This window comes from Trachinotus anak, unplaced genomic scaffold, assembly GCF_046630095.1.
Source record: "Trachinotus anak isolate AG129_WGS33_773 ecotype Australia unplaced genomic scaffold, CSIRO_AGI_Tana_v1 ptg000016l, whole genome shotgun sequence".
Taxonomy (NCBI): domain Eukaryota; kingdom Metazoa; phylum Chordata; class Actinopteri; order Carangiformes; family Carangidae; genus Trachinotus; species Trachinotus anak.
In genome coordinates, this window is record NW_027273867.1 from 21669624 (window position 1) to 21683196 (window position 13573).

General features: G+C 42.3%; 1 protein-coding gene across 24 annotated transcripts in view; it reads left to right on the forward strand.

Annotated features, from left to right (window-relative positions):
• The window catches only part of macf1a (microtubule actin crosslinking factor 1a), a 224626-nt gene that overhangs the window by 127306 nt on the left and 83747 nt on the right, over positions 1-13573 (forward strand). For 15 of the 24 annotated variants that reach the window (XM_071501060.1, XM_071501066.1, XM_071501065.1 and 12 more), the window contains 19 exons: positions 258-419; positions 711-815; positions 1341-1436; positions 1720-1845; positions 4493-4657; positions 7664-7818; positions 8099-8225; positions 8399-8582; positions 9026-9192; positions 9473-9651; positions 9757-9895; positions 10032-10225; positions 10431-10590; positions 10828-10911; positions 11137-11244; positions 11388-11486; positions 11639-11761; positions 11909-12000; positions 12461-12596. In XM_071501060.1, coding sequence (XP_071357161.1) covers positions 258-419; positions 711-815; positions 1341-1436; positions 1720-1845; positions 4493-4657; positions 7664-7818; positions 8099-8225; positions 8399-8582; positions 9026-9192; positions 9473-9651; positions 9757-9895; positions 10032-10225; positions 10431-10590; positions 10828-10911; positions 11137-11244; positions 11388-11486; positions 11639-11761; positions 11909-12000; positions 12461-12596 — 2601 coding nt within the window. The remainder of the gene's footprint in view (positions 1-257; positions 420-710; positions 816-1340; positions 1437-1719; positions 1846-4492; positions 4658-7663; positions 7819-8098; positions 8226-8398; positions 8583-9025; positions 9193-9472; positions 9652-9756; positions 9896-10031; positions 10226-10430; positions 10591-10827; positions 10912-11136; positions 11245-11387; positions 11487-11638; positions 11762-11908; positions 12001-12460; positions 12597-13573) is intronic. The other 9 variants (XM_071501061.1, XM_071501068.1, XM_071501072.1 and 6 more) reach the window with 1 other exon arrangement.

Here is a 13573-nt window from a genome sequence, read left to right on the forward strand (position 1 = left end):
TTTTCCTTGTTCTGGAGAAGCTTATCTAAAATTTCATATAAAAATCACTCAATAAATGCCTGTAAAATATATTTAAGGTACGTTTCTGATTTGTTTTTGCTTAGTTTCTCTTAGTTTCTTTCTTCACAGCACTTTTGACCTTAAAATCCACATTAATGTACCAAAACCAGCAGAAAGAAGATGTTTTGTTTTTTTTAAATTCCTCTCTGCACCGCTGATTAGCATGACGATGATGTATGTTTGTGTGGTTGCCATAGGAACATTCGTCATGGCGCCTGCGGAGCTTGGAGAGCCTGCATGCGTTTGTGTCGCACTGTACTGAGGAGCTGATCTGGCTCAACGAGAGGGAGGAGGAGGAAATTGCCTTCGACTGGAGTGACAACAACACCAACATGAACGCCAAGAGAGAATTATACAGCGTGAGTGGAGGAGGAGGGCGAAACAGATGCACACTGATGGTTTCCTCTGTCAAGTCAGAAAACACAAACTATAGATCACAAACCAAATATTGATGTTATTGTATCTGTTATTGAAGGAAAAACAAGCTTCACCTTTTCTACAGAACACAAATACATCAAAACCTTTATTCCACATACGGAATATCTGAACTCAGAAGACTATTGTTTACATGCACACAGACACTATTTTTACAGTCGAGTGCCATAAAATCCTGTAATCAACCGTCCGTCTTTGTCCTGTTTTGTTTACAGGACATGAGGTTAGAGCTGGACGAGAAACGAGACGTGATGCGGTCGCTTCAGGAAACTGCCAGCCGTCTGTGTCAGGAGAACCATCCAGCCAAACAGACTGTGGAGGTGAGCTTATGAATTAATTCAGTTGGGCTGAATGACCTTTACAGATGCCACGTTGTGTCTCTGTGACTCATTTGTGGGAAACTGTTCAAACCAAAATGCTTTTGTTCAAAATGCTCCGTTTTTCTCTTGACAGCAAACTTGATATTTTGGGTTTTTTTTTGGTTGCTCTTTAGTCCACAGACGTACGTTATTTTCAGAAGAGCATAAAAATCCTCTGACCTTTTGTTAAACCTTTTTGGCAAACAGGAGAAACTGCTATTTGCATCTAATAGAAACTACATGATAATGCAAAATACTGGAATAACAATACTTATTCAGGGTTTGGTTTTCATACAGTCACATGTTCACATCCTCCATCTCTACTACTGAAAATAGAACAGGCCAGAAAAAGATAAATGTTGTGTTGAAAGCCTGAAAACCTGGCTCTGACTCTCCATCTGTCCTTACGGTCAACATCCATCTCCAGTGTAGTGTGACAGTCTTTGTCTCTCTTCCCTCTGCCTCCATCCTTCCTCATGTTGTCAGGCGTACAGTGCAGCCCTGCAGACTCAGTGGCAGTGGGTGGACCAGCTCTGTCTGTGTGTGGAGCAACATCTCAAAGATAATACGGCATACTTCCAGGTGAGAGGTTTTATAACAGTATTTATCATCTCAATGTCTGAGCAACACTAGTGTTGTAAATGTTACCAGTGTCGTCTTGACAAATTACATAGTGTGAGGTTTTTTAAAAAGATTTAGGGGAACATGTTTATTTTACTTTCACACCCAGGCCTCTGACCCGACTGATGACCCTTTAATTTTGAATGATGATAATTATTCAATCCTAATTTTTCTCTTGTTGTTCTCTGTCCTCTACACATTCTGACAATGTTGCATCCGAATGTTTTTAATTCTTTGTTGTTAGTTTATGAGTGACGCTCGGGAATGTGAGTTGTACCTGCGGCAGCTCCAGGAAACCATCAAGAGACAGTACACCTGTGACAAGAACAGCAGACTGAGCAAGCTGGAAGACCTGCTGCAGGACTCCATGGTATCTGTTCTTTTATTTTCTGTCTGAACGTATTGATTCTCGTTCTTACACAGGGAACATTTATGGCCAACTTCTAACTTCTAACTTCTCTCTCTCTAGATAAAAATTCTGACTATGTTAGAGCTTCTTAATATTTATATTAACCCTCAGATTAATGTGAAGAATGTTTCACCTGAAACATGGAAAATAGAGGTTAGAGGAAGGACAGAGCACTGTCTTCAATCCTTGGTCCAGATTTATTAAATTTACTGCAGAGCCCCAGTGGAGCTGCGTTAATGACAGACAATAGAGGTTAGTTGACATCAAGACTCCATTTCAGCACAATCAATCCAACATTGCTTTTTCATCCGCAAGCAAAATAATAATGTCTTTGTCTCACAATAAGGAGCTTGTATACATTGTTTGCAAAATCCAGTTTTAGTTTATATTCTGAATACAAACAGCTCAAGTTGAACTCTCCCCCCAACTCAGTGTCTGGAAATCATTTTATTTATTTATTCATTTATTCCCTCAGATGTTTTTTATGATGGAGTATCCACAGGGGATTATTGCTTTTTCTTTTCTGAAGGATGTTGAGAAATATACAGTTTGTTTATCCCAGTTTACCAGCTGTTCGCTAAGGTTTAGAAGCTGTGCTGCCACCTTGTGAGCACGATGACGATCTAAACATGACATATTCAAAAATAATCCTGGACTGATGCTGAAACATGAATGCTGTGGTCAGATTCAAAACATTTCCCAGCGCAGGAGGAACAGGGACGTAGAGTATCTGAGGTGGTGGCCGCGTCCTCCCGACTGCTGAGCTGTTCCTCAGGCAGCTGCTGCACGCCACAGGACAGGGCCAGTAATCTGTTAGAGAGCTCCTTCGCTGAATCATCCTCCCTGTGGCACATTTGTGAGACTGCCATCTTCACACCTATCTTACTTACACACACACACACACACACACACACACACACACACACACACACACACACACACACCTCTGACTTCAAGCAGATGGCAGAGTTAGTGTGGGCAGTGCTCCACAGGAGACAGCACTGAGTATATCCTCTCATCAAAGAGGTGCAGACCCGTGTGCAGTCATCGTCATTGTGAGCTGTACAGTGTGTGTCTGTGATCGCATGCTATGGAACAGTGTTTATGTTTCTGCGTGTCAGCGCCCGCCTGTCTGTCTGTCTGTCTGTGCGTTTGTGTGAATCAGTTTCCAGTTAATGACATTTCCAGCTTGCATTGCTTCATTTCTCATCAGGAGGGGGAAACTGATACTGTACATTCTTCTGAATGATAGAACAGAAAACAGGCAGCTGACGCTTTTATGCCTCCATCCCGGCGACAGCCAAGGCCATTGGTGTTATGCTTTCAGGTTCTCCATCCATCCATCTGTCTGTCCATGTCTGTCCATCCCATTCTCATGAAAGTGATGTCTTAAGAACGTATTGAAGGAATTTCTTCAAGTTTGTCACAAACATAATTTGGGCTCAAAGACGATTTTTGGCCATAACTCATGAACTCATATAGTAATTATGACAAAATACAGTTAATATTCTTAATTAAATCAATTCAAAGTCATCTCCGAAATTTCTCCTCCTGAAATGTGATTGTTTTGATGGAGTTAGTTGTTGGTCTTGTTGGTTGTAGTAATTAAATAGAATTCTTCATTTAGCCACATTTTGATTCACGACTGTATAAACTGAGTTTGTCAGTTGTTGTGGTCCAGCAGTGCTGCTGACTGCAGTGAATGCCATCTCAGTGTCAAATTCATTTGTGGGGTGTAACGTTATTAACACAAGCCTCCTCTCACAGTCTCAGTCTGTTGCTACCTTTCCCTCCATTTATCTCTTCCCTCCTGTACGTCTCCTCTCAGCCGGACCCTCTGTTTGTCTCGCTCTGTAATGAATCCTTGATGACTCTCTCTGCTGGGGGCGACACAGAAATAAAATGTAATTCAAACAGCCAGAGTGAAGAGGACACAGTTTAATGTTTCATGGTTCGGAGCTACAGGCTAAGCAGAACTTGCAGGACTTGCACTATATCTAATATGATATTGAACATAATGTGTTTGATATGATTTGAGCAGGTTCTTGTGTTGTCAGATAAAAACAACTCAGTGGAAGACACAGTCATACTTCAGCAGCGTGGCTCTAGGCCTGACAGTGCTGGTCAGTCCACCACTTTGGACCAGGCAGAAATATCTCAACAACTATGGGATGGATCGGCACAAACTATTGTACACACGGTCATGGTTCTCAGAGCACATATTATAATGACTTTTGGGATCCTTTGACTTTTCCTCCAGCGCCACCATCAGGTTAACATTTGTGATTTTGACAGAAATGTCTCAACTACTGTTGGATGGATCGTCATGAAGTTTGGTTCACACGTTCATGTTCCCATCAGGATGAATTGTAGTAAACTGTGGTGATCCTTACACTTCCTCTAAAAAACATTCACATTTTAGTCTTTAAAAAGCTGTTTTATTCCAGCCTGTGGTTAATAAATAGTATTTTTAAGTTTATTCAGAGATTATTCAAAATGATAGACAGACTGTGAAACTGTGAAGGATCAGAGTTAATTGACCAACTCACAGAGCTTTCTATATGACTAACTACATGTCTAATGTCTAATGATTTCTGTGCTCCTGCAGGAGGAGAAGGAGCAGCTGATAGAGTACCGCAGTACGGTGGCAAGTCTGGTGGGCCGGGCCAAGACAATAGTGCAGCTCCGCCCCCGCAGCGCAGAGAGCACCCTGGGAGCCACCACACCCATCAAAGCCATCTGTGACTACAGACAAATAGAGGTAGGGCACACTGTGTGTTATACTTGATGAACAAGTGGGTTTGCATGTTGTCCTTTACCTCTCAGTCAATGGTTACTGTCAGTGTCTGATGATGAAAACCTGGAATCTGTGAATCTGTTCAAGCAGAAATAAGCCGGTGTTAGTCTTCAGGCACCCGTGTTAATGAAGGTTTGTATCAGGAACTCCTCTGACTGCCAGGACATGGTCGTGACAAAGTATGTTTATATTCAGCACCGGTTCACCACTGAGCTCACCACTCTATTGTTTTGACCCTTACCACAAACCGCCTCCTCTCTGCCCTGCACTCTCTCTCCAAGACCTCCCCACAACCACTTTGTGGCTTCTCTATTTTAGCTGCTTCCTCCATGTTGTGAAGTTTAGTTTTATTTTTTTTCCTTAGCTTGATGACAACGTCTACACAAACTCTTTTCTCAGTGTAGCTGGTCCATTTTGATGAATAGACTACAGCAGTGGAAATGTTTTGCTAACAGCTCCAACTGTTCAGTTATGATCCAGAATCATAATTCTCACAACAGATGAATTGTGCCTTTGTTCTCCCCAGAAAACTCTCTCTGATTGGGTCTTTGTATGAGCCCCAAAATAGCCAAAAGACACTTGGAAGTAATGACTGAGAAGAGATTGGAGGCTGTGCCTTGTTTTTTCCCTCAGTGCCACTTTTACATAACACACAGAGACAAGTGAAGCCTTCCTCTCTGCCTCTCAGTCTCAGCTGTGATGCCCTCAGGGAATCTAACAGCTGATCAATTATACATCTGTCCCGTCCCCTTTGCAGGCTAAGTTGAAAACCATCACCCAGCACTCCAGCAGCTTGGCATGGACACACAGCTGCCCCTAATGCTGCTATTTTTAGTCTGCTGTGTTAGATTCCTCAGGGTCAGTCTGTTCTCTGAAGCGTGCTGCATGTGAGGTGTTGCATCCAGGTGAAGGAGGAAGGTGGTTTGGTTCTCTGCCGCATCAGTGATCTAAAAGAGAAACAGGAAAATAAAGCAGTGTGTGCTGATATTCACCAGACAGAAGTGCACATGACCCAAAGTAATCTTTCTCTCCTTCACTTCCCTGTGTGTTCTCCTTTCTCTCCATACCCTTATGTACCTTTTTGCCTCTCCCCTCTCACTCCCTCTTCTTCCTCATCCTCCTCCCTTCCTCTCGTCTGTCGGCTGGGCTGGCAAGACAAACATTCAGGTATAACTGCCTATATTCTCCCTCTCTCACCTCAGATTCTTACACTGCACACACTATGCTGTGGTTGCCCCTCCCTTATCAGCTGGTCTTAGGTCCAGCTTAAGTTTCTGTCTCAGCTCGCTGTGAGTCAGATACCTGCCCTGGTAGGTGTCTTAGAGTGAAACTGGCAGGACAGAAGGTGTGAGGTGTGTAATATTTAAGAGAAAGTGAAAATAAGCAAAGACTCTGTTAGAAAATGTGACCATCTCAAAGAAAAAGGAAGTGTCTTGAAGAATAGTCTTTTAGAGGATGTAAGAGACGAGGTTGGGTGGGGAACAAAAGCAGTGGCAGCAGTTTCATCTCTGTGTGTCTTGTTATGTAGTTTCATTTCGTACAGAATAATACCTGCACACACTGAAGCTACTGTAAAATACTGACACATCAGAGGTGAAACTGCTTTTGCTCTTTTGTTCATTTTGTTACCACAAACTGTGTCCACAATTCTTAATTGAATTAGTCTCTGAATGAACAAATCTTTAACACCACATCCTCAACATGAACTGAGTGCACTGAATCATCAGTGTCGCTGATTTAATTTGAAGCCATTTCCACTGGAGAACTACGGTAATTGTTGACTGAATCGATCACTTACTGATCTGCTTTTAAGCAGTGATGCAGTCACTGAGAAATTTCACATGAATAAATCGACATTATGACCTCAAATCTTTGAACTAAACCAAGTTATTAGAATCAGCAAAGTGATTCATAACTTCCACACCTAACTTCGGCCCTGACAACAAAGTTTTACAAAGATCAGTCTTGGATCAATGTCTTGGACCAGATCAGTGGATAAGGACAGGTAGCAACCACTGCCCTGGACTGAAGTGACTTTAACACAGCACACGCCTCTGAGGCTCATTCAGTCAGCCAGACATTAACAACTCACAGCTTTGAGCTTTAATTTACATTCCATGTATTTACTGTATGTGCATAGCTTTGCATTATTGATGTATCTGATGTGTGTGCAGGGAAGGGGTGAGAGAGGGTGGTGGGTGCGGGAGGCAGTACAGCTGTAGGCTCTTAACGTGCAGCCCTAAAACTCTTTCCCACAGTCATGGCTTTGCCTTTTCTTTATTTTAGACCAGAATTTTCCAGATTCTAATCCCAAACTCTGAGTTTTTGTCCCGTGCTGGGTTCCTTCAAATCTCCTTGTCAGAAATGGGTTTTTTTTCCCTTATTACTGCTTAGGTGAATTGGAGAAATCCAGCCCAGGTGTCAGTAAACCTCACACTGAGTTTGGAGAACATTTGCTGCTTTCACAATAAAAGCTTTCAGTTCAGAGGTGCAAAGCAGCTTTTTAGTCTACATCGTTCCTGTGACAGACTTTCTAATGTCATATCATTTTAGGGCTTCTGCTAACTTCATGAAATCCACAAATGTTTGCATTTTTTGTTGCATTATGAGTTTGTTGCGATCAGTTTTGGTTTACGTGTTTTCCCTTCTCTCCTCCTTTATTTCACCTCCCTTGCTCTCTTCCTCTTTTCCATCTGACCTTTCTTCCACCCATCCTGTCTTCTAACCACTGTCATCTTCCTTGTCAACCATTTCCTGACTTGTAATCATTTTGTCCTCCCTTACTATTAATTATTTCTCTCTTTTTCATCTTGTTCCCTTCATTCAAACTTCATCTGTCTGTCTTTACTCCCTCCTTCACTCCCGACACCCGTCTTTCCACAACCTCCATTCCCTGTTTCCCTCTTTGTTTTCTGTTTCTCTCCCTTCTATCCCCCTCTCTCCGTGTCCTTGCATTCTTTTTGCTCCACCACCTCCTCCCAGATCACAATAAGCCGAGGAGAGGAGTGTGTGCTGGAGGACAACTCTCAGAGGACCAAGTGGAAGGTGATAAGTCCCACGGGGAACGAGGCCATGGTCCCCTCGGTGTGTTTCAGCGTCCCACCTCCGAACCAGGAGGCCATCGACACAGCCAGCAGGTCAGACAGACACTACAAACATTACATTAGTGTTGTTGAGGTTACATTTGTTTACAAAAAACTAAGAATTACTGCAGGTTCATTCAGTAATAACTGTTTGGAGATATGGCAACTGATTTTAAAATAGCGTATTTTCATGTACTATGTTTAAAGATTTAAGTTTCATTCTGTATTTTCATGATTCTCACTGAAATCTCACAACATATTGGAGATTATTTCTGTTGCATATTCACACTCCTTCATTTTCTTTGTGTGTTTGTATGTCTGTGTGTGTGTACAGGACAGAGCAGTTGTACCAGAAGGTCATGTCTCTGTGGCATCAGCTCCATGTGAACATGAAGAGTGTGGTGTCCTGGCACTACCTGCTCAAAGACGTCAGGACTGTCTCCGGATGGAACCTGGACACGGTGAGATGAAGAGTGTGTGTGTGTGTGTGTGTGTGTGTGTGTGTGTGTGTGTGTGAGAGAGTTAATTGGTCCATTTAATGTTTTAATGTATAGTTAATTTCACCTTTTGAGGAGGAGGATTCTGTGACGAGCTGCTCTCTTGTACTTATCCTCTCCTGTGTCTGACCTCTAAGGTTCGATGTCAGTCTCCGTCAGAGCGGCAGCAGGTCCTGGATCACCTGGAGTCCCAGTTGGCCGACTTCCTGTCTGACAGCAAAGAGAGCTCTCTGTTCACGCCGGCCGAAAGACGGGAGCTGGAGAAGGACGTCCAGCAGGCTCAGCAGCACTGCCAGAACCTGCTGCTCAACATGGAGACCGGTGAGACATGTGACAGGAGCTTGGTCTAAGTTTAACCATATCTTATGTTGATTTCACACCCAGCCTCAGAGAGTAGTAGAGTTTGTCTGTTACCCTGCTGAACACTGAACCTTCTGACCTTCAGCTGAATCACATCAGTGGCTCTGTATCAACTCCACAATAGTCACAACAGGGTAGCACCAAATTTCTTTAATCTTTATCTGTTAATGGAAAAAAAATCCTGTTCATGAGAAAACTGTTGATCAGTATTTTGGCCTGTTAAACTGATTTACATTTAAGATGTTAGATGAGGATAAAATTCAGCAAGTCAGAGGATGTTATTAGTCTCCATTTTATCATCAGTCGACACGCATTAGTTCTTAAATTAAAACAGATTAAACTGTTGAGTGTTACATAATAAAATAATATCTCGTCTTTGTGTTTCCCTTCCTTCCTCTCTCCAGTGGAGAAGGATGAGTCAGTCTCGCGGTCGTACCTGTCGGAACTGCAGAACATCACCCTTCACCTAAATGAGGCCGAGCAGAGGCTGATGAGGGGAATTCAGACTCCGCCCCCCAGCAGACTGTCAGGGGACAGCACTGACAACACTGTCCAGATTGCAGAGCAAGAGGTCAGTTTGAGCCATCTGCTGGTAGCAATGTGCAGCTGCAGCCTTTTTAAGTCAATATTCAGTTTTATCAGTTCATATTTCTTGAGAGATGTATTTTCTAGAGAGACTGCAGGAAAGGTTTCCATGCAGTATTACTTTTTTAACAATGTTGATATATATATTACAATCTGATGGCAACTGTGAGATCAGAAATGTGATGGTTGTTATTTTACTGATGGTGATAATTACTGTTTGATCTTGTCACCTACAGCTGATTTCTGAACTTGTCTCTCCTCTCCAGAAGCTGCAGTCGGAGCTGGACGCCCTGCGCTCCAGTTTGGGCGACGTGTCTCGCCGCTGCGTCAGTTTCTTCGAGGAGAAGGCGACGTCCTCCAGCGTTCCTGTCCTCCGGTCTGAACTCAATCAAGCTGTGGAAAAGACAGACAAACTGCACAACCTCTCGTCTGTCTACCTAGAAAAGTTAGTGTCTCCTCCCAGAACTCTGTTTGATTGGTTAACTCAGAGATATGAACGCTATCTCTGAATAGTACATTTTAAAATGGTTTATTTATTCACCTCCTCAAGGTTAAAGACAGTGGACGTCCTGATTCGCAGCCTGGATGAAGTGGAGAGCCAGGTCAGAAAGTACGAGAGCAGACTAAGTGAAGAAGACATAGTTCCTGCTGACACCACGGCCATCCAGAGCCTCAGAGATCAACTAGGGGTGAGAGAAAAACTGTCACATAAAATCTTCTAATGACCAGCGAAAGGAAAAAGACTGATGTTGTGAAACTGTTTGACTCCAACCTTCATTCTGCCTCTTCTCTGCCTGTCTTGCTTTCTGTTTTATCTCTCTCCAGAAGTGGCAGGCTGAGCTTGCCGAGCAGGAGGACATCTTCCAGTCTCTGCAGTCTGTTGTACATCGTGCCAAAGAAGCCGGGTCTCAGCTCAGCAGGCTCCACCCTGACCGGAGCCCTGAGCTGGAGCTCTACCAGGAGAGAGCCAATCAGATGACAGGGAGGTGGAGCGGAGTTAAGAGACAGATGGAGACACGGTGAGCAGGAAAGACAGAGGAGGGAGAGGATTAATAAGATAACAGAGTGAGGATGAATGAAGGAGGTTTTGTTACTCACCCTGTTCTCTGATCTCTGATTATAATGAGAAATATATAATTACTGAAGAAGTGACCTCATGTAACCTTTACAATAAATATTGTTGTGTATGAAACGTTCTGAAAGTGTTTTGTTGTTTTACTGCAGACGAGCTGATCTGGAGGCTCTGGGCTCAGCCCTGCAGCAGTACAGAGACGGTCACTCTGCTCTGATCAAGTGGATTGAAGAGACGACTGAGAGACAAGAAAACACACAACCTGGACAGAGTGACAGCAAAGCGCTGTCTGAACAGCTGGCCCAGCAGACGGTTAGTGACCCTGATGTCATCGACTTTAATCTGTAGATCAATAGACTGATTGGATGGTTCCCTGAAAAGACAATAATGAAATGTTTTGAATTGATTCTAAAGAATGACTTCATATGTGACAGAAACATTTGGTTTCCACCAAATAGTGGAAAAAAACGATAAACAAAATGAAGCCTAAACATTTTATCTGATTGACTTAAATAAACAACATATTATTTTTGGCTGATGTCTTTTCAGGCATTAGTAGCTGAGATTGAAAAGAACCAGACCAAACTAGATGAGTGTCAGACTCACTCCAAACAGTACTGCACCTCAGTGAAGGTAAGAGACTCTTCCAGAAATGTCTGTTCAAATTGTTTTTCATGTACAGTGTTTTAAATGTAATTTGTAAAATGGACCAAATTTTCTTGTGGTCACTGTATTTGATAAGTGTCAGTTTGTAAACCAGTATTATTTCGAAATATACTCTATAGTATTATGATTTATATTACAGTTGCACAGCCACTTTCTAACTCACTGATGTTTCACTGTGGCTGTACTGTGTAGGACTATGAACTGCAGCTGATGACATATAGAGCCTTTGTAGAGTCGACACACAAGTCACCTGTCAAGAGGAGGAGGATGCACTCTTCCTCTGACGCCATCACTCAGGAGGTATGAACAGAAATGACAGTTTACTACTTTGATCAAATCATTTTTGAGGTTTAGAATATTTCAGCTATGTGTGTTTTTTGACTGTATTTGAATATAATTTCAATTGATAGGTAAGTTGTGTAATTCTGGGTCTGTCTCTGCAGTTTATGGACTTGCGCACACGCTACACAGCCTTGGTCACTTTGACAACCCAACATGTAAAGTACATCAGCGATGCACTGAGAAGACTAGAAGAAGAAGAGGTGGGACTTTGTTTCACTATAAATCATTATCTTTCTAGCAGAAACAAATATTGTTCATTTACTGGTGATGTAAGATCTCTGGAAAATGTAAGAGCTAAACACAGTAAATAGTTTGAGATTTGTCTTATTAAACATCTTTTTAACCTGTGCAGAAAGAGGTGGAGGAAGAGAAGCAGGCCAGAGTCGGGCAGGTTTCAGATCTGCTGGGCTGGGTTCAAGGCCTCCAGGGGCGGACCGGGGGCCCCAACGCTGAGTCTTCACTTGCTGCTCAACAGGTACAACAGAAATGTAATATTTCAGCTCCTGGAGCTCTGAAGTGTTTGTGCTGTGAAGCTTTAAACTTAAAATAAGATGTTGGTTCCTGTTTCGCTGTTAAAGCGTAATACTGGACTAAGCATGTTGCTCCTCTGTGTTCTCTGAAGGCCATCAGTGAACAGCTAGCAGCCAAGAAGGATGAAGTGGCTGAAGCCATAAGGAGCACACAGGTCTTCCTTCTATCAAAACAGGCCAGCAAGTAGGTTCAGTCGTGCACATGGACACACACATTACACCACACACACGACTTCACCTGTGTTTCTGAACCCAGCTCAGAGCACCACACATGGACTTTATCACACTACACAAACAGTGCATTTCAGGTTTATTCCAGATTGAGAAAACTGGAATTGGATGAAACCAGTTCCAGTTTACAGTAATATACAGTACATGTACCAGAAGGTATTTTACAGCTTGTTTAATAAATAAACCAAATGGTGTTTTGCAGCTGTTTTCAATGGGCAAACAAGTGTGCAAACTATTTACCCTTCAGGAAAAACAATAATAACAAACCATTTTTGTTGTCCTGAAACTTCTCCAGCTTACAACTATTGACATTTTCATTAATTTTCTATCAAAACTGTGAAACCTACATATTTGGACCACACACTCAGACACAACATTAAAGACATGACCCTGCTCTAATCTCCCACCTCCAGGTTGTCCCCAGAGGAGCGTGCTCATGTGGAGTCCCAGCTGGACGAGTTAAAATCCACCTACAACCAGATGTGTGATAGCTCCACCCAACAGCTGCAGCAGCTGGAGCAACAACTTGCCAAAGAGGAGGAAAGAAAGGTAAATTGGTTGGAGGGATGGGCTGAGATGGAGAAAGGATTCTGTAGATTTATGACAAAAATGTATTTGCAGCTTGTGCAAACTTGACAACATCTAAAACGTGTAATTGTGAAGGTACTTTTATAAAATGTCGCTTTAAGTCTGAATACGCTTGCAAGCTAAGTGTGAGTTTGTGTGTGGGCCAGCAAGAGTGTGTATGTGTGTGTGTTGTACAGCATGTTGTGTGTTCACAGAGGGTGCATTGTTGACAAACATCACCACTATTGATGAATCTCACTCATTGACTTGGTTTGGTTTAACAAACATCACAGACCCTATTCAGACATGTATTCAGAAGATCGAATACTTCTATTTTCTCTTTTTGACACTTTAAATTTACGGCTTCTTTGTGATTCAAGAAGTTATAAAAAATACTTTGCCAGTCTAAAAATGTAGTAATTTTTTTTATGAATTAGAATATTTACACAAGAGTAAAGAAGGATTCACAGGATCTCTGAACACTGTCTGAATTCGGCCTCAGCATGAAGTGTTCCACTCTCACATTGTTCTCCTAAAGGCCTGCAGTCATGTCATTAACTATCCCCACCCTAGTTTTTGCCATTGTCATCACCATTGTCATAATCATCAGAAAATACATCTGCTGAACTGCTAACATGGTTAATACACGGCCTTGGTGGTGACTCATGCTAGCAGTTAGGTAAAAGCTGTAGAGCTTTGCTTTTCGTAGATGCATTGTTAGAACTAATCATTTTCAAAATAGATGCACCTTCACATTTGATCATCTCTGTAGCTGCAGAATAGAATTTCTTTTCCTTTTTTATGTAGTGGTAAAAAGAATGCTGCTGCATAAAGTCAACACATCGCATTTCAGCATTTATTTTACTCCTCATAAAGTTGACCCCATATATACATGTACAGTCAACCAATGCAATCACACATTCACAATCAGCTCGCACTTTGTCATAAAATTGTTCATG